At 43.7% G+C, this 20833-nt stretch overlaps 1 protein-coding gene and 1 long non-coding RNA gene across 5 annotated transcripts in view; both read left to right on the top strand.

The window, feature by feature from the left end:
• cntn3a.1 (contactin 3a, tandem duplicate 1) overlaps positions 1 to 20833 on the top strand; it is a 106639-nt gene that overhangs the window by 71736 nt on the left and 14070 nt on the right. For 3 of the 4 annotated variants that reach the window (XM_077214090.1, XM_077214091.1, XM_077214089.1), the window contains exons 10-11: positions 5031 to 5160; positions 13978 to 14128. In XM_077214090.1, the coding sequence (XP_077070205.1) occupies positions 5031 to 5160; positions 13978 to 14128 (281 nt within the window). The remainder of the gene's footprint in view (positions 1 to 5030; positions 5161 to 13977; positions 14129 to 20833) is intronic. The other variant, XM_077214092.1, reaches the window with a different exon arrangement.
• LOC143722675 (uncharacterized) lies at positions 8548 to 8959 on the top strand. The gene is made up of 2 exons (XR_013196967.1): positions 8548 to 8788; positions 8827 to 8959. It is a non-coding gene; the product is annotated as an uncharacterized LOC143722675 (long non-coding RNA).

Genomic DNA, 20833 nt, shown 5'->3' with positions numbered 1-20833 from the left:
ACAACTCAGGTGATACTTATATGTAGATTTATTTATTTATAATATTCAAAACACTGTAAATAGGTTCATAATCTGTAAATCTGAAAATGTCTATTCTGACTAAACCAAACTGTGATAGTTTTATTCTCATATATTTATATTTATATTTTTATTTATTTTTATTCTTATAATTTGTAGTATTATGTTTCATGTTTCATGTTGTATTTGTATTTGTATAGTCCACTGGAAGCCTCAGTACCAAAACAAATTCCTTGTGTGTGCAAGCACACTTGGCAATAAAGCTCTTTCTGATTCTGATTCTGATTCTGATTCATCTGAGGTTCTGATACCCTGAGGACAATGGGGGCTCTCCTGCCTCCGGGCTTCACTCGACTGATTTGGCCGACTCCTTAAGAAGTATTTGTCAATGCGAGACCCCTTGCTGAGCTTGGTGAGGCATTTCTTTAAGCCTTGATGGCCCCTCTGTTTTGTTAGTTTTGACCAGCCACAGATGCAGTTCTGCAGCTCTTGTCCTGCCAATGTTTATGGTCCATCCGTTGCAGTGCTGGTTGTTCTATTCAATGTCAATTTCGTTCTATGGTCTGTCACCGTAAGACACGTCAGTGATGGGTCATCTTCCGCCCCCGATCTCGCAGACTCTGGGGGTATTATCTTCTTTGAGGTTTTTGTAGCATTAGTGGGTGGATCCAGGAACGATGTTTGAATAATGATAAAATGGAATGTTTCCTGAACATTTGCATAAACAAGAAAAAAAAACTTTAGAAAGAACATTCAAAAGGATAATGTTTGAATAATGATCAAATGGAATGTTTCCTTAATGTTTGCATAAACAAGAAAAAAAAAACTTTAGAAAGAACATTCAGAGAAAATTCAGAAATAATATTTTTATAACCTAATAGGAACTTTAGCAAATCCTATTAGAACATATTTTTGTTAGCTGGGTAGATGATTCATTTGAAAATATATATGTGATGCGATCTGGGAAAACCCATCAAATGTTAAAATTGTTCCTATTACAGGTGTCGATCCAAAGCCGGTTTCAAGCCCTTTCCAAATCTGTTTTTATTTCTTTCATCGTTTGTCGGTAACAAAAGTTATGGTAAAATGGAATATAATAGTAACAGAATTTTGAGAAAAACAGGTTTAATTAACTGTCACGTCCTGCTAGCGGGACGATTGGCGGTCTTTTTTTATTGCCTTTTTTTTCATATCACATATTTTATTAGTCATCAAAGATTAGGTATCATTCGAAAGCTTACGAACTCAAAATTCATCCTGTGAAAACCGTTTTGAAATTGTGAGGCGAGCAAGATCTTTTAAGCGCGCAGCTACTTCAGACTCCGTTGTTCTCTTGTGCTCCGCTCCGCATCTACACTATAGGCAGGAGCCATCTTTGGAAAACAGTCTCGACCAGTCGAACCACGAACGCCGTGCTACATCCTGGTCAATAGTCACAGTTCAGCTCACGTAGCACAGCGTTCGTGGTTTGACTGGTTGAGACTGTTTTCCAAAGATGGCTCCTGCCTATATACGCGAAGTGTACTGTCTTTATAAAGTATCTACTTATTAAACTGTCTGTACATTTACAAAGTTCTCAATGCTTCGGTTTGCAGGTAGAGACCCTAATTATTCTACCGTGTTAGTGTGGGGCTATATTGAGCCTTGTTAGTGGTATTAACTAGCGATTTTTTATTTTTACTTATTCAATGCCCAATACAGTAGTGTTATAAGCTAATCTGTGGTTAAACTAAAACTAATGTTAAAACTGGGTATATTCGATTATCATGAAAACACATCCCAGAGAACGGTCGACTCGGTACCCATGTGTTATTTAGCCCTAGGTTCATTTTTGGCCGGAATTGTCCTTTAAAGAGAAAGACAATCTTTTCAGCTTGCCATTATAAATCACTTTTTTTCTGCACTAAACTAGTGAATTTTGCCAAGATATATATTCAGAGGTTGATAGACAAGATGTTATAGAATAATAATTTAATGAAAACCCAATTTTGACAAAAAAAAACTGACATTCGACTTATTTTTAGGCCTTACTGAAAACGTACCAGCGCGACATCCGATGGGTTTTCCCAGATCGCATCACATATAGCCTATTGTTAGATTTGTTCCCTGATACCACAGCAAATCATCCTCTGCTTGTGTAAATGTTTACCTCAGCAACAATAATTGGCATGCCAAGCCAATACCCATAATGTTGGGGCAATCTTTGTGATGTCTATTCAGGTGGGCAACTTAATCAGTCTGGTGCAGCACAGCCCACTCAAATGTCGCTCTCCCGTCGAGGGGGAAAGTGCTGATTTCAGTGGAATGTCACCCCTAATTAATTACCCCCATAAAGCTGATTTATGCCACCATTTGTCTTTGGTGCTGGAGGCTGTACTGATCTTCTCTAGTTTACTACAGTCAACACCACACATATGATATGAAGCATTCTTTTTATGATATCGGTTAGATTGTGGTTCCCCGTGTGGGAGCGGATCAAATGAGCAGAGAGTTACACCATTTTCCATGCTGAACTGGAACAATGAAATTCAAGTGGCATAAAGCTAATGCCATCAGACTTTGAAGTGCCTGCACGCACAGTGTGAGTGCAGATATCTGAGCCCTTTAAATCTCAGTTCATTCAACCTGAATACACCATTCAAAATTTTCACACTCAAGTGGGCACAATGGCAGCATAACAGGGGCTTTATGAGTAAGAGTTTGGCCAGGATAAAAAAAAACAAACATATAGACCGCCCATCAGCAGAAATCCACAGCTACATGGATTAAATTCATCCTCCATTCTGCTCCCTTCACATCTGTCAATTATTTTATAGTAGGATACTACTACATGAATTTCTTTTTGAATTTAATTATTTTAAGCATTACAGGCACAAATTCCATTTTTTTTTTGTAGTGACATACTAAAAAAAAAAAATTTACTTAATATGAACTATAGCTAAACATGTGTATTCCCTATTCGCAAAGATGACTTTGCCTTGTGTCCAATAATTTAAAACAAACAACGTCTGTTGAACAGATATTTAATTGTAAAACAAATATTTGGCTGTGTTTCGCATTGTTTCCACATGATTTCCCCATTACAAAAAAATATTGTAGACCCTTTGTACAGCAAGAAATACATAACAATAAATAACACAAATTTGCAACCATTTTTGCAATTTATATATATTTATTTATGTCAACTTGGAGTAGTTACATTAAATATTATATGAAACATTTTATTTTATACCCATTTCAAACAAATATTTAACCTGTCTAAATAAAAACCCTGATCTGTGTGATTAATTCAAGCAAAATAAAACAATAATGCCTTTTTGTATATATTTTGTATCTATAGATGTCAAGTAGCATCCAACTTTCTTCAGACGTTTCGACCCTAAACCACAACGACCGCCAGTTACTTCCCATCTTCTCCTGGATTCCAGCTCAACTCCTCCCATCACCCACTGATTCCAAAGCTTACAAGAAGCTCTTTCTACTGCCTCCTCCAACCAATGTGTGGCTATCTTCATCTCCCTTTCTGCTATTCCCAAAGCTTTGAGCATCTTCCGCACAGATTGTGCACGGAAACTCCTGCAACGAATCGAAAATTAGAAATAGCCAGACCTTCCACCTTTTGTCTCTGAATTGCTGGAAAACACCCTGATAATTGGTGACTTTCCTCTCCGAGGCTTCTTTGCATCCATCTTTCCATCTATCTTCAATCATGATGATCCTTCTTCCTTCCACATAACTTACACACTTTGTCCTCCCTTGTTCCCTACCTATACAAGTTTGCTGGTAATGGAAGACTATCGTCAATGATCAGAGCAGGAAAGAGATGCGAAAGGACTCCAGTCTCCAAAGTTAAGGCTATGTGATTTTATGCTTTGGCAGGGGTCATTTTTCTGCATTAGCTCTGCTCTAAGTTGATCGTAGGGACCATTGGTGCCAGTTGTTCTATGATCAACTTAGTTATAATGCTTTTGGGAAACGCAGCCCAGATCTGATGTTTAGCCCTACTGACGTGAAATTCCGAGCCACCTGCGAAGGTGTGTATTCATTCGCCTCTCAAATCCTTCCACTAACGTCATGAGCACTTAATAAATTATCAGTAGCCAGTCTTGGTAGCAGACCAAGTCAAGTCATCCTCATTTATATAGAGCTTTTAACAATGTAGATTTTTTCAAAGCAGCTTTTTACAAAGATAATATATAATTTAAGGTAACAGAGATTGGTTGTTCACCATGCTGAAAGAGCCAGGTCTTGAACTTGCCTGGTAAGCCTGAACACTTTATCTTTCTCAGACATTCTTCTGCTGGTCTCTCTGTCCTGGATACGGTACTTCCGTCATTAAGAGAGGCACCATACCACTTCCCTGTAGGCTTTTTACTGGGTCTTCCTCTGTTGATGGTAAAACCTCTCTCTGGACTTGAATTTGCAACTTGCTAGTCACTTTCCCATTTCTGATCACAATACTTCTTGAAGTCCTTGGTTTGAACCTAATTCTTGCCCATGCTGTCACATCATCAAGTTCCATTTGGATCCACCTAGCTTCCTTAACTTCCTTAGGGCTGGTCAACCTCCCGGATCTTGCTTCTCCTAGCAAAGTTTTGGTATATAGATCCTTCCTAAACTAAGCTCACTTGGCCTCCTTCTCCTTTCTCAATCTCTATGACCTTTCTGCCCTTCTCATGTTACACAGGTTGCAAGTTGACATTTTATAAAGTTTAAGCATCTTTTCACAAAACTGTTAAAAGAGTTTGGGTACGATTTTATGTTGTTTCATGGACAAGTTGCATATTTTATGTTTAAATATTGTGAACATCGTCTGCAAAAAAAAAAGGAAAACGCCACATTACATTCTGTATATTACTGATTTCTCAGAATCCATTTCAATGTAGAATAGTTTTTCAATATGTAACTCAAGCTACTTCTCTGACTGTTTAATTTACCAATACAGTTAAAAAATAAACATTTTTATTAACCTTTATGTTTTAAGTTGCATTGTGGCATTGTTATGTTTCCAGGACAGAGTCCAGGTGGTGAACGGGGCATTATCCATCAGCAGTCTGACCCTGTCAGATACTGGGATGTACCAGTGTATCGCTGAGAACCGTCATGGCCGGGTGTTTGCCAACGCTGAACTCAGAGCCATTGGTAAAGGATCACTAAATTCATAGTAACTAAAGATCAACACAGGCTCATTGGAAAAACATGCCTCTACCTATGTACGAGTCACAATTTAAGAGCTCAAAGACTTGCAATACATACAACAACCACATTAATAAAAAGTTGGCAGATTCACATTCATCTGTTTCAGATAAAACTGAACGCACGTTAAATGCCAATCACTGGACATTTCAATTTGAAGTGTTGTGAACCATGCAACACGCAATGTCAATTTTTCCAGAAATGTGCCCAGAGGCACATTTTTCCAATGAGCATGGGTTCCTAACGATGTAACTCCTCAACTGTTCTTGTGATATGAAATATGTAGCCAATATGCAGTTGGACATATGCCGTTATACAGTATGTTTCCAAATTTGTGTATGCACAATACGAAGTTCGTTTTGGTTTGGAGCAGCAGTGCTGTGTAGCAGCACTTGGGTTTCGTTCCCTCATAAGCTCATTCCAACCATATTGTCAGTGAACGCCACCACCCATTAGTCTTGCCATGCCCTTTTGCGCTGCATTTAAAAACAGTTGACCCGCTATTATGAGGAGCAGAATAACTTTTGACAGGATCAATGATCAAACCCATCTCTGCGGTGAAGATTAAAGGAGTTGACGTTCGAGGCCATTTTATCATTCGGCAGACGAAAGAAGTGCTCTGTTCCTTAGTCCTGTCATTTGTCAGCACAATGGGTGCTTTGATGCTGTCAGCGCTGAGTGCAGATGGATGCGAAACAGGCAGGAAAGTCTAGTATGCTGAAATTGCTGCCTGGGGGAGATGTAAGGTAGACGGTCTTCGCACTTTAGAGCCTTTAGATTTGTGCTGGCTGGCTTGACTCGGTTTGACTTAGTGGTGTGTGGGGGATAGTGTGAGCTCTTGAGTGTGCTCTTTAGTGAGTATATCGCATTAAAAACATCCTCCTCACCCGCCGCTGGAAAGTGAGATGACAGTGAGATTTAGCTAAGAGGGAACCAGATAGAGATGTAGACATTTGACAGGTTGAATAAATAAATTACTAATTTTTGTCAGCAAGAATGGATTAAATTGATCAAAAGTGACAGTATAGACTATAAGACTTTAAAGTTTTGTAATGCTGTTATAATCAACTCGATTTCATATAAATGCTGTTCGTTTAAAATTTCTATTCATCAAAGAATAGAAGCAAAGCTTGTAAGCAGCACAACTGTTTTAATCATTAATAATAATAAATGTTTCTTGAGCAGCAAATCATCATATTAGAATGATTTCTGAATGATCATGTGACACTGAAGACTGGAGTAATGATGCTGAAAATTCAGCTTTGCATCACTGGAATAAATTATATTTTATAATATATTCAAATATAGAAAACTTTTATTTTTAAATTTTACATTTAAATAATTTTTCACATTATTACAGTTTTACTGTATTTTTGATACCTTGGGAAGCAAAGGAGATTTTAGTTACACTTTATTTTAATGTGACGTTACAGTGTAATTACATAAATAAGTATTGAGAGGTTTTATTTAACTCATTGTACTTATTGTAGGGTAAGAGTTTAGTTTAGACTTAAATGCCTGTAATTATGCACAATTTACTGTTATTACTATAGTAAGTACAGGTCCTTCTCAAAAAATTAGCATATTGTGATAAAGTTCATTATTTTCCATAATGTAATGATAAAAATTAAACTTTCATATATTTAAGATTCATTGCACACCAACTGAAATATTTCAGGTCATTTATTGTTTTAATACTGATGATTTTGGCATACAGCTCATGAAAACCCAAAATTCCTATCTCAAAAAAATAGCATATTTCATCCGACCAATAAAAGAAGTGTTTTTAATACAAAAAAAGTCAACCTTCATGTAATAGGGTTATAACTATTAATTATGCTCAGCCATTAATAATTATGTTCAGTTATGCACTCAATACTTGTTCGTGAATCCTTTTGCAGAAATGACTGCTTCAATGCGGCGTGGCATGGAGGCAATCAGCCTGTGGCACTGCTGAGGTGTTATGGAGGCCCAGGATGCTTCGATAGCGGCCTTAAGCTCATCCAGAGTGTTGGGTCTTGCGTCTCTCAACTTTCTCTTCACAATATCCCACAGATTCTCTATGGGGTTCAGGTCAGGAGAGTTGGCAGGCCAATTGAGCACAGTAATACCATGGTCAGTAAACCATTTCCCAGTGGTTTTGGCACTGTGAGCAGGTGCCAGGTCGTGCTGAAAAATGAAATCTTCATCTCCATAAAGCTTTTCAGCAGATGGAAGCATGAAGTGCTCCAAAATCTCCTGATAGCTAGCTGCATTGACCCTGCCCTTGATAAAACACAGTGGACCAACACCAGCAGCTGACATGGCACCCCAGACCATCACTGACTGTGGGTACTTGACACTGGACTTCAGGCATTTTGGCATTTCCTTCTCCCCAGTCTTCCTCCAGACTCTGGCACCTTGATTTCCGAATGACATGCAAAATTTGCTTTCATCCGAAAAAAGTACTTTGGACCACTGAGCAACAGTCCAGTGCTGCTTCTCTGTAGCCCAGGTCAGGCGCTTCTGCCGCTGTTTCTGGTTCAAAAGTGGCTTGACCTGGGGAATGCGGCACCTGTAGCCCATTTCCTGCACACGCCTGTGCACTGTGGCTCTGGATGTTTCTACTCCAGACTCAGTCAACTGCTTCCGCTGGTCCCCCAAGGTCTGGAATCGGTCCTTCTCCACAATCTTCCTCAGGGTCCGGTCACCTCTTCTCGTTGTGCAGCGTTTTTTGCCACACTTTTCCTTCCCACAGACTTCCCACTGAGGTGCCTTGATACAGCACTCTAGGAACAGCCTATTTGTTCAGAAATTTCTTTCTGTCTTACCCTCTTGCTTGAGGGTGTCAATGATGGCCTTCTGGACAGCAGTCAGGTCGGCAGTCTTACCCATGATTGCGGTTTTGAGTAATGAAACAGGCTGGGAGTTTTTAAAAGCCTCAGGAATCTTTTGCAGGTGTTTAGAGTTAATTAGTTGATTCAGATGATTCGGTTAATAGCTTGTTTAGAGACCCTTTTCATCATATGCTAATTTTTTGAGATAGGATTTTTGGGTTCCCTTTCGAAGGGAACTCAACAATACGTCAACGACGCTATGGGGAACGCCTCAGGCGTGACAGGTGTCTGAAATCACTATCAAATCACGTCAATCATATTGACCGGCGACAGCCCGTGAATCATTAGCGTGAATGATTAACGTGCGACCTGGAAGTATAAAAGGGCGCCTTGCAAACATGACAAATCATCTCATCGTCTTCAGGGACTGTCTGTTTGAAAACGCTATTCAATGAAACGGTAAGAAAATTAAATGTACAGCACACGAGTGTGCTTTTCTTGCCTGGGAGAAGAGCGCGCACGGGAGATTCTCGAGGGAATCCTCTGTGTGAACTGTGAGCGTTTTTCTCTTAAAACGCTCGCTCTCGTCTGGCCCTCTTCTCGAGTGAAGGGGGTTCAACGTCTGGTTCTCATGGTCCCGCTCGTGCCGAGGCAGAGCGGCGACTTGCATCATGGGCTTCCAGATAGAGCTCGTCGATCATCTTGAGAGTGCTGTAAACCTCTCAGATGATTCGACGGCTGACGAGGGCGAACTGCAGGTCGATGACGAGGATTTTTCACCGACGGTTTCCTGCAGTTGCTGCTCTTCAGGACGAGCAGGAGATGGCTGAGGAGGTTTATAATCAGGTAGATCCTGAACCCTCTCAGCCACCCTGCCCCGTGTATGCAGGTCTGGTGGATGTTGTGGAGCGCGCCGCCAACAGGCTGTAGCTGCCATGGCAACGCGCTAGAGGAGAGACCGCTCGCGGTAGGCTCGGCGATCGGTTTCTCCCCGGCCATACACCACCAGCTCAGGTGAGCCTTCCATTCCTTCCTGATCTTCACACGGAGATCGAGAGGGCATGGAAGAGCCCATGCTCTGCCCGTATTCACTGACATCAGCGGGTTAATTTCGCTGATGTTGATGGGATCGCAGAGCATGGGTATGTGTCGATGCCGCCCATTTGACGAGTCGTTTGCAAACTATCTCGTATCTGGGCAGGCGTCGACACTGAGAGCTCCAACTCTGCCATCCAAACCGCTAAAGACAACAGCGCGTTTGAATGGCAGAGCATACACGGCAGCAGTTCAGGCTGGTGCTTCCCTGCACACCATGGCGGTGCTGCAGGCATACCGGGCCGACCTGCTGCAGGATCTCGACCAGGGGGCAGGGTTGTCCCCTAAGGCAGTTACTGAGCCGCGCCGAACCACGGCTCTTGCGCTCCGGGCCACCAAACAAACTGCTGCCACGATCAGTCGGTCGATGGCGGCGATGGTGGCCACGGAGAGACAGCTTTGGTTAAACCTGGCCGACGTTGAAGAGAAGGAGAAGGCCTTTCTCCTCGATTCGTCGGTTTCGCCCTCTGAACTCTTTGGCCCCGCCGTGGAGGCGGGGCTTGGGGAAGTTCAGGGAGGCGAAGGCGCGCTCAGCTGCTTTTAGGAAAAAACCTACATACCGCTGAGATCCGGTTCCAAAAAAAGCCTTCGGGCTGCTAGCCACCTCAGGGTAGAGTGGTTGGTCTCTCTCTTGAAATTGTTTTACTTAGAGTGTTGACTGACGCTAGAGCTTCAGATAGATCTTATGTCCGGCCCACAGGTCCGTTTGACTTCTTCCTGAGTATGTCGCCCCTTGAGCTCTGTTTGGGTTTTCATTAGGCTGAGCGATTCTGCAGCCCTTTGTATGGAATAATACAGACTATATTCTTTAGTAAGGCTGTGGCTCCTCCGAGCCCTCAGATAGATCTATGCTTGCAGGCTGGCCCTTACCAGGGCCGCCTCTGTAGCTGGCCTAGGCTGTGCCAGGGATAATAGAGGCGCTCTCCTAAAAATTTTAGCATTTCTTCCTCTGACCCTTCACTGTGTGAATGTTGGTTTCTAGCATCCCTGTATAAACAGCCTCCTCCCGTGGGAGTCGTTAGGCCAAGGCCCGCCCCCTTCTCTGCATTCTGGGGTGACTAGAGTAATGCAGCGTGGTGCTGAGGATGGTTTGTAAGGACATGGTAGGCCTCAAACAGGCCTCCCTGGTATATATGTCTTTATTGAGCAGGGTTAGGCCGTCTTTCGCTTCACGAAGAAGACTGGGTTTCCTGCCCGACCCTGCCATGCAGAACTGGCCTACGGATTTAGGCCGCCAGTTTAGGCTTCACTCACCTCGCTGAGCTACTGCTCGAGCGCTAGGTTGTAGGTGGTTGGCTTTCATTCAAGCCCCACTCCCCTAGGTTGGGCACAGATACATTTCTGTCACCCCTAGAGCCGCTGGCAGGCCCGCACCCTGGTAACCTCAGGGTGAGGTGTGAGTATTCCCCTGTGATACAGGGTAGGTCTGAGCATTTCACTCCCAGTTCTGTTTTATCCCACCTCGCACCACTATGGCTCGGGTCGAGTATGAAGTAAGCTTCACTTCTTCTTTGGTCGAAGTACGCTCCCCTGAAGCCAGAGCATTGCCCTGAGCTGACGCCCATGCATAGATGGTAGGCCCCTGGCTAACTGGGGCCTCCGTTGAGGCAGAGTGGCGTATGTTGTACTCCCCTTGTTTTAAGGGTGCTAGCTTTCTTGCGGAGTACACTGCCATGGGCAATGTGATTAGGCACCAGGATGCTGTAGGCGCTGTGTAAACAGTTTTTCTGCCAACGAAGGCTGCGCCATTAGGTAGTAGGCCTCAGCAGGCCTCCTTGATTGGACAGCCCCCCAGAGGGCACTGTAGGCCAGCTCACTTTACGTGGTTGGCCTTGGTGGTTCGGGCAGTTGACTCACTGATGGGTAGTAGGCCTTAAACAGGCCTCCTCGGAGGTGAGTCCCAACATTGTGGGACATACCTTATAGCGCTACTGGAAGCCCATTAGTGAATTATGCTGTGTAGTATGGTTTCCAACAGTGTACTTTATGGCAGAATATGACTTGCTATTAGCTAGTAGGCCCGACCAGGCCTCCCTGATAGGCGAGTCCCCAGCTGGCTGGCCTTAGCAGGCCACCTTATACTTTCACCCGGACTCAGTGCTCAAAGCTACCAGTGGTTATCAGGTAGTAGGCCACTCAGGCCTCCCTGAAGGTGAATTCCCACTTAAGATGGTTATCAGGTAGTAGGCCTCACCCGGCCGCCCTGAAGGCGAATTCCCACTTACGTTGGCTATCAGGTAGTAGGCCTCTCTGGGCCTCCCTGGATGTGGGCTCCCAAATATTTTGGCTGTCAGGTAGTAGGCCTCACCAGGCCTCCCTGAAGGTGAGTTCCCACATACTGTGATTATCAGGTAGTAGGCCTCACCAGGCCTCCCTGAAGGTGAGCTCCCCACATACTGTGGTTGTAAGGTAGCAGGCCTCACTGGGCCTCCCTGAAGGAGGAGTTCCCACGTACTGTGGTTATCAGGTAGTAGGCCTCTCTTGGCCTCTCTGAAGGTGAGCATCTCACATACTGGGGTTATCAGGTAGTAGGCTCCTCCAGGCCTCCTTGATTGAGAACGGTCAGGTAGTAGGCCTCACCAGGCCTCCCTGAAGGTGAGTTCCCACAGTTTGTGGTTACCAGGTAGTAGGCCTCTCCAGGCCTCCCTGAAGGTGAGCTCCCCACATACTGTGGTCGTAGGGTAGCAGGCCTCACCGGGCCTCCCTGAAGGTGAGTTCCCACGTACTGTGGTTATCAGGTAGTAGGCCTCACGTGCCTCCCTAAAGGATCAGGTAGTAGGCCTCTCCGGGCCTCCCTGTAACGCTCCCTAGTGGTGCTGGGTTTATGAAGCTAGTGGTCTCTTGCTATCAGTTTCAGCTAGCCTTAATAGGCAGCTGCTGAAGGCGAGCTTGCGCCCTGGCTCGCTAAAGTGTTCATTCTCTGCTAAAGGTTCCCTCCCGGAACCTTTTCTGCCTACAGCCTGGTTTGCCTACCAGGCAGACCTTGTGCTCCCCTCACGAGGGTCTCTATGAGCATGCGGCTTCCTGAGTCTGGTCAGACGGTCGTAGGCCTCTCGTGAGGCCTCCCAGTTAGATCAGCCCTTAGGCCTTCACATGCCTCCTCAGTGTTTTGAAACACAGACACTGGGTTGATCCGTGGATCGAGTAGAGAAACTCCCCTCGCTAGCAAGGGTCGGAAAGCACTATGCTGAGTCATACTCTCCGGGATATCCCGTCTCTGAGATCCGGGCCGAGTGGTTCGCTGCCAGCTTCGCAGTCCCTCGGGTTGGATGCCTTACTTAAGGCATTTGTCCAGAGGCTCTGTCTTCAGACAGACAGGATTTGGCCTGACTAAGTGTCTATGTACTGGCGCCAGGTCAGGCCGTCCTGGTGGCATTTCGGGGTGAGTACGTTCCCCTGAATAGTGACTGGCTGGGGTTCCCTTGGGTTCCCTAGCCACATTCCCTAGAAGGGACCCCTTCTAATTGGAAGCTGAGGTTCCAGGCCCGGAGCCGGCCCAGGTAGACCTTTCATTTAACCATGTTTATGAAGGTGTTTCTGTGAGGCTGTAGCTTGGGCTATGACCGTAGGGAATGCTGTCACTGACAGCCCAGTGTGACCTGAGGGTGAGTGGTTCTAGCGTTTCATTTGAAGTTGCTGGTTCTGACAGTTGTCACTGCCACTTGGCATGCACTCCCCTTAGCATGGCGGCGTTGGTATATCGTTCCCCATAGCGTCGTTGACGTATTGTTGAGTTCCCTTCGAAAGGGAACGTCTCAGGTTACGACTGTAACCTATGTTCCCTGAGAACAGGGAACGAGACAATACGTCTCCCTGCCATGCCGCGGTGCTTGCCTACCGTACAGTCCCTTCAGACGATAAGGTGATTTGTCATGTTTGCAAGGCGCCCTTTTATACTTCCAGGTCGCACGTTAATCATTCACGCTAATGATTCACGGGCTGTCGCCGGTCAATATGATTGACGTGATTTGATAGTGATTTCAGACACCTGTCACGCCTGAGGCGTTCCCCATAGCGTCGTTGACGTATTGTCTCGTTCCCTGTTCTCAGGGAACATAGGTTACAGTCGTAACCTGAGACGTTTTCATGAGCTGTATGCCAAAATCATCAGTATTAAAACAATAAAAGACCTGAAATATTTCAGTTGGTGTGCAATTAATCTAAAATATATGAAAGTTTAATTTTTATCATTACATTATGGAAAATAATGAACTTTATCACAATATGCTAATTTTTTGAGAAGGACCTGTATATGTAACGTGTAACTACGTCACCTTAAAATACTGTAAATTGTTACCAAGACTTCTTTTAAAAAAAACTAACCGACCCCAACCTTTTGAATGGTAATGTACATTAAAAATACTCTTCGTACTACTGTGACTTGAATACACGTCTTCTATGATGAGCGTATTTCAATTGCTAAATTAAAGTTTGATATTATTTTGGGGGAAGTGAATAGGTAAAAATCTCAGAGCAATACAACTGTCCGATTGTTGTAATGAAGGGAAAAAGCCTCATTAGAAGAATCAAATTATTGCTAATAATTTTTTGACAACATATTTTATTATTATTTTTTTTTTTTTTTTAGAAATAATGATACAACAATATAAATAATATTAGAAAAATATTATTTCTGTATATTCCGAGCCACATTTTGTAACATGTCTAGAAAATATGACATATTTTGTTTGGTCACTGTTCTTGAGCTGTTTCTCTTCAAAACAACTGACATTTTTTTGATATATTCCTTTGTAATGCAGACATTGTACGTGCTTTTTAAAACATTTTAGGAGTCATTCTGTCTTTCTTTTTCTCTGTCAGTTTTGTAAGATTGTTTTCCTTTTCACATCAGCAGTGGCACCAGATTTCTCCAACAGTGTGCTAAAGGCACAGACATTGGCTCGGCAGGGTGGAGATGTTTTGATTGAGTGCAGGCCTCGCATGTCTCCACACGGGATGATCTCCTGGAGGAAGGGCGAAGAAGCCTTGCGAGAGAGCCACAGGTATTTTTACCAACCCATTTCCCTTTGTCTGCCAAGAACCTGTTTATTAAAGTGATACAGACAGAGCAATATGATTCAGGTCAGGCGGAGGGTTGTTACTGATCAAAGGTTATTCACATCAAACCATCTCAACACAACAGCTGCTGCATTTGCATATACTTCATCTTAAAAGAAAAAAAAAAACCTTTTTCACGGCACAGAATAACATCAAAAGTGCATGAACAATCAACCAAGCTCTGATCGTTGAAGCTGTTTTATAAACTATTTGAATTTAGTAGAAAATTCAGTCTTCCAAATGTTGTTATCCAACATTAAATCTAAGTCCAATGTAGTAATTATCCAATGTAGCAAGTCAGTGGCAGTCTGTAAGGAAATAATAATTATGAATTATGAACAGTGAAATAACAATAAAAGCATCACTTTTTTTAAAGCATTGTGTTACCAAAATATCATTCTAAAAAACGTTATAATTGTTATTTTATTTGAAATAATCTGAAATTTGTCAGCCATTTATGTATGAATTTATGTATAAATTAAAACACAATGACATATAAAGACAGATGTCCATTCAATGGTTTGGGGGTCAATATTTGTTTTTGAAAGAAATTAATGTTAGTGATGCATGGAATTAATCAAAAGTTACAGTAAAGAAAAATAATCTGTGTTTCAAAATAAAAACTGTTCTTTTGAACTTTCTATTAATAAAATTATCCTGACATTTTCTTTATCATGGTTTCCACAAAACTATTAAGCAGCACAAATGTTTTTAACATAATAATAAAGGTTTCTTAAGCATCAAATCAGCATATTGGAATCTTAAGGATCATGCGACACTGAAGACTGGAGTAATGATGCTGAAAATTCAGCTTTGCATCACAGGAATAAATTACATTTTAAAATACATTATCTTAGAAAACAGTTATTTTAAACTGTAGTAATATTTCAAAATACTATAATTTTTCACTGTATTGTGGATCAAATAAATGCAGCCTTGGAGAGCAAGAGACTTCTTTCAAAAACATTGCAAAATCTTACAGATCCCAAACATTTGAATACATTTAAATATGTCGGGCTGTGCGTAAATCCGCTGGAAGGATGCTTTCCTGTCATATATCACACCTGCGCACTTCAATAAGCCGACAGTACAAAATAAGCCTATTAAAAAAAATGAAAACGGGTTTTCGCGTTTACATGACCACATTCATTGTCGGCTTATTAAGCATATAATGTGCATGTAAACGACAGCTGGGAACCTCCTCCGAGATACTGTAATGCCTCCAGATCAATGACTGAAGTTTGAATGTTAGGCAGTGCATCACAGAATTCTCATTAGCATACACTTTAGATCAATCCATTGAGGAATAAAGCAGTATTGCGCTGTCTCTCTCCATGGAGAGAGTACCTGTGAACTCTTGAGTCTGGAGCCGCTGTAAGAAAATCATTAGTAGCCATCACTGTCCATCAGCCTTGTGCTAACATCCACCCACAATGCAGAGCTCTGAAGAACAGGCTCTCTCATTAAACACTGCTGCTCCACTGGGAATGTGTTTGTGTGTGAGAGAGAGAGAGAGAGAGAGAGAGAGAGAGAGAGAGAGAGAGAGAGAGAGAGAGAGAGAGAGAGAGAGAGAGAGAGAGAGAGAGAGAGAGAGAGAGAGAGAGAGAGAGAGAGAGAGAGAGAGAGAGAGAGAGAGAGAGAGAGAGAGAGAGAGAGAGAGAGAGCTTATCAGCTTTTCAGGCTTCTTCTATAATGATCATGCGGGAAGGGAAAATGTTGCTTTCATTTCTTTATGCCCAATTTGGCTTATGTATGTAGTACTTGTTAGAAATCTGCTGACTGTACTATGCAAATATGATTGTAGCCAGTTTCCACCTTTTCACGTTTGTGCATAAATAAGGAAAAGTTGCACAAATGTATTCATGCATAATTTTACTTTTTTTCACTTTTCTTCAAGATCCTGTCTCTTCGGCTGACAGATATTAAAAATGCATTGCAGTGAAATTGCTGGTAACACTTTACAGTGAGGCTCAATTTGTTGACATTAGTCACTAGTCAGTGCATTAGTTATATTGACAAAAACAACACATTTTACAGCCTTTTGAAATCTAGGTTAATGTTTATTTATAAATATTGGTAATTTATGTTTGTTCATAATGAATTAAAAAGAAAAAGTATTGTTTGTTGTTATTTCATGTTAGATACAGTGGTGTTAAGTAACGAAGTAGAAATACTTCGTTACTTTACTTAAGTATTTTTTTCGGGGATCTGTACTTTACTTTAGTATGTTTTATTTGCATCTACTTTTACTCTTACTCCACTACAATATTAAAGAAAAAGTTTACTTTTTACTCCGTTACATTTCCCCATGCCTGCTCCAAGTATTTATTACACTGGCTTTCCAAACCAATGAAAAACTTGGTTTTATTTTGAAAAAAGAATGCGCAAGCTCTTTGCTAGCATACGCTCACATATCAGTCAGTTCGCCATTGTGGAAGATGACCGCAGAAACAGGTGAAGGTGCAGCTCTGGCCAGCAATGATCCCGAGATTTACGCTTACCTTGTATCTTGCACATCTTCTGTTTGATGCAGCTAATGTTATGGAACATGTCTATTGCAGAGCTGCCAACTCTCACTCATTCAGACTCAAGCAATTGACACTTTCCACATGCTCTTACGACACACATCCATTTTCTCACGCAGAGAAAAATCGCGAAGCAAAGAGGACATTGACACCGACAGACAAGACAGATTAGGTTACTTTTGATTTGAAACAAATTCTCAGCTCTCAGATTCTGTCAATTTTATTACGAAATTTAAACAATAAATACCGTTTTGGAGCTTTTAAGTGACAGATAGCTAGCGCCTGCTATATGGGGTCCCGTTAATCTCTTTACTACTAGTTAATTGTAAATAAACACAAATGAACAATAATAGGTAGCCTATGTTGAAAGATACAGTACAACTTACCGAAATGTATATACCTTATACATAATATCAATAAATCAGTGTTTTTCAACCGCGGAAAGAGGTCAATAAAACAGCTGGAGAACAATGTCACATAACGTTACATTTACCTCAGGAAAAAAAAAAAAATATTTAATGACCATAGCATGTTAGTTGGCTAGAAAAATTAGTATTTTATAATATATTTAATATTAGTATAAATTAGTATTTTGTTAAATGTGCACTATATATTTATTATATTTTTACTTATATCATTAAGATATTATAAAGTTGTTATTATAATAAAAATCACATGTATTTTTAACATGTAATAATACCAGCTGACAGCAAGGTGCTTCATTGTCTCTTATGATTGCAAATCTAACAATTTCTTAATTGCAGTATCTAATAATTTGTTCAATTAAAACATTGCATATCACTCCCAAAACAATTGATCTGTTTAATTATTTATATTTACTGTTTGAATATTTACTTTTTACTTTCGGTACTTAAGTACGTTTTAAATCGGATACTTTTATACTTTTACTCAAGTGATGTTTGAATGGAGGACTTTCTACTTTTACTGGAGTCATTTTTTATTTAGGTATATTTACTTTTACTCGAGTATAATTTTTGAGTACTTTTACCACCCCTGGTTAGATATTGCATTAACTAATATAGATTAAACATATTCATAGTTCCCTTTCGTCCTGGGAACTCCGACGTGTCGTCGGGGGAGTTCCCTGACGAATTGGGATCACGCTAGGGAGCCAATTGGCTTCGAGAGAATTAAAAACGAGCCAATGGACATTGGCATTCAAGATTTGCATTCCACGACCCGCCTACCAGCGCGGGTATAGAAGGCGGAAGTAAACATTGCGCAATGCTTTTTGCTTCGGAGCCATCCAGTGTGTCTCTGTGTGAGCTGCTGTGTTTGCCGAAGATAAATATATTTAAAGTTAATGAGTCCTCTTTATAAGAAAGATCATCCTCTTGTTCTGGTATGATGGCGCTTCAGCGACCATCGCTTCCTACTGCTGGCCTTTTCCTCTTTAAAAAAAGAGCCGTTTTCACGGCTGGTATTGGGTGAGTGCAGCACACGGGCTTGCAGTTTCCCCGTTGTGTCTGCCGCGGTGGTCCCTCTCTGCCTCGGCACGTGAAAGAGCTTTTTTCTTTTTTCTAAAAGAGCAACACGGGCATTTCGTGTCCTTTTCAGGATGACGTTTCACCCGTGCGTTTCTGGATGCGGTTGACTTCTCCCTCAGGAAGATGGTCATAAACACTGCCTCTCGTGTTTGGGATATTTTAAAAGTACAAACTTAAATGATAATAAAGATATATTGCTCGTGCTTGTGTGAATAGTATTCGCTGAGCTTTGTTTAAGTTTAGAGACGTGCACCAGAAAAAAATTTAACGGAGACAGAGAGGCAGAAAGCACACCCTGTTTATTTTCTTCATTTTACAAAAGCACACGGTTTTAATGTTAATGTGAGTGTACACAAAAAAAAGAAGACCCTCTATAGTTTATAATCATGTATTGATTTTATTTATATGACCAAAAATGACGGAGTATTTTAAGTCTATGTTGCTGCTATGTGGAAAAAAAACAGCAAAACGCGCCGGTGCGTTTCTCGACCCCAGAGAGTTAAAGCACGCTGAGGCAGCGTTTGTGAATGAGTCATGTTCTCATTGCGGGAACATGACTCTGGCGATGCTGCGTTTGAGACTGCGAACCCTGAAACATGGGGGAGTCCTTTCAGAGAATCCCCGATCTAGTTCGTCTGCCGGTTCAGTTCTACAGACGGTGATTCCTGTTGGTGAGCGGATGAGGGTTACCGTGCAGAACGTCCCGTCTGGTGAGGTTCGGTTTGTCTCCTTTGGGGCACTGCCTGAGGATCAGATGTCGATCGTAGCGTCAGAGGAAGAGCGGTCATCTTCTGGTGATGACTCAGCGGGTCTTCCCCCTTCGGGTGTGGTGATGGCCGCTATGCTCGAAAGGGCAGCCGCGAATATCGGGCTCATCTGGAACCCTCCACCGGGTCCCGAACATTCGCGGCTCGATGATTGGTGTCTCGGAGCGGGCCGTGCTGTTGCCCCGCGGCCTGCTCCAGTACCATTCTTCCCTGAAGTGCATGAGGAGCTGAGGAAGTCTTGACTGGCCCCCCTCGCGACCAGGCGTAGGCAACCTCGCTCCTCCTTCCTCACCACTCTTGACGGCGGAGCGGTGCACGGGTACGAGGGAATCCCTCCAGTGGAGCGGTCGGTTGCAATGCAATTGTGTCCTAAGACCGCTTCCTCCTGGCGGGGTGCCCCTTCATTCCCCTCCCGCGCCTGTAGGTTTTTCTCTGGTCTGACCAGGGATAACTACATGGCGTGTGGAGACGCCGCTTCCGCCCTGCATGCCATGGCGCTGCTGCAGGTCCACCAGGCCAAGGCACTCCATGACATGCAGGAGGGTGGTCTCGACCCGGGATTGTTGCAGGAGCTGCGTGCGGCGACGGACCTCGCCCTCCGGGTGCCGAAAGTCACAGCGCGTTCCCTGGGTCGAGCGATGTCCACCTTGGTGGTCCAGGAGCGCCACCTGTGGCTCACCCTTGCGGATATGCGGGAAGCGGAGAAAAAAAAACTTCTCAACTTCCCCATATCCCAAGGTGGCCTCTTCGGCGACTCGGTGGAGAGCTTTGCCCAAGAGTTCTCCACCGCCCAGAAGCAGTCGGAGGCGATACGGCACGTCCTGCACAGGAGGCGGACTGCTGCTGGTCCGTCCTCTGTGTCCGTAGAGCCTCCGGCTGCGCGTCGCCGAGGTCGCCCTCCTGCGGCCGCTCCTCCTTCAGGGCAGCAGTCTACCCCTGGAGGGCATAGGTCAGGTCACAAGCCCGCTCATAAGGTTCCCACCCGTAAAAGGAAGGGTGGGAAGCGTCCCTGAGACGGGCGACCTGGTGGTGGATCCGGATGCTGCTCTTCGGGAGGGTGCCCCTGCACTCCTCCTTCCCCTGGGGGAGGGCCGGGCGGAAAATCTTTCTTTCAGTTTTGTTTCTTTTCCGCCGCTGGCCACTCGATCAGCGGTACCCACATTTTTAAAAAAAGAGCAGTTTCTTCTTCCTCCTCCAGGTCATCCACGGCCGAAGACTGGTCGGCACGTGTGCCGGGCGTGTGCCGCCCCCGAACGGTTAAACTGCCGTTCCCCTCTTCCCAGTTTGCGGATACTCCGGTCTGTGGCTGGGGCCGGAGGGCGCAGAGACCAGCACACGAGGAGGCAGGGCCTCGTTCCTCGTCTCTCCCCCTCCCCTCGCCACCGGGCAGTCCGCAGCAGAATGCCCACGAGCCTTCTCTGCCGTCTGCCCCTCGGTGGAAGCAGGTTGGTGTCAAGCACACCCAGACCCCGCTCCCAGTCGCTACAATGCCACCAGAGCCGGGTCCCTGTCTTCCACCTCGCTGCCCCTCCGCGGGTACGCCGGTGGTCCTGGTGGGTTCGTTGGGACGGTATCTGGAAGCCTGGCTAGCGCTTCTGGGTCCGTCCCGATGGCTCATTCGCACCATTCGGTTCGGCTATGCAATTCAGTTTGCACACCGGCCTCCCAAGTTCCGGGGCGTCCACTCTATCCGTGTGCGGTCAGTGGATGCCCCTGTTTTGCGGAAAGAGATCGATGTCCTGTTGGCGAAGGATGCGATCGAGCCGGTCCCTCCTGCCGATATGAGGTTTGGGTTTTACAGCCCCTACTTCATTGTACCCAAGAAAGGCGGTGGGTTATGGCCAATCCTG

This window comes from Siphateles boraxobius, unplaced genomic scaffold, assembly GCF_051911475.1.
Source record: "Siphateles boraxobius isolate OS27281-9 unplaced genomic scaffold, OSU_SipBor_1 68, whole genome shotgun sequence".
In the NCBI taxonomy this organism is placed as follows: domain Eukaryota; kingdom Metazoa; phylum Chordata; class Actinopteri; order Cypriniformes; family Leuciscidae; genus Siphateles; species Siphateles boraxobius.
This window is presented reverse-complemented; position numbering and strand designations above follow the sequence as displayed.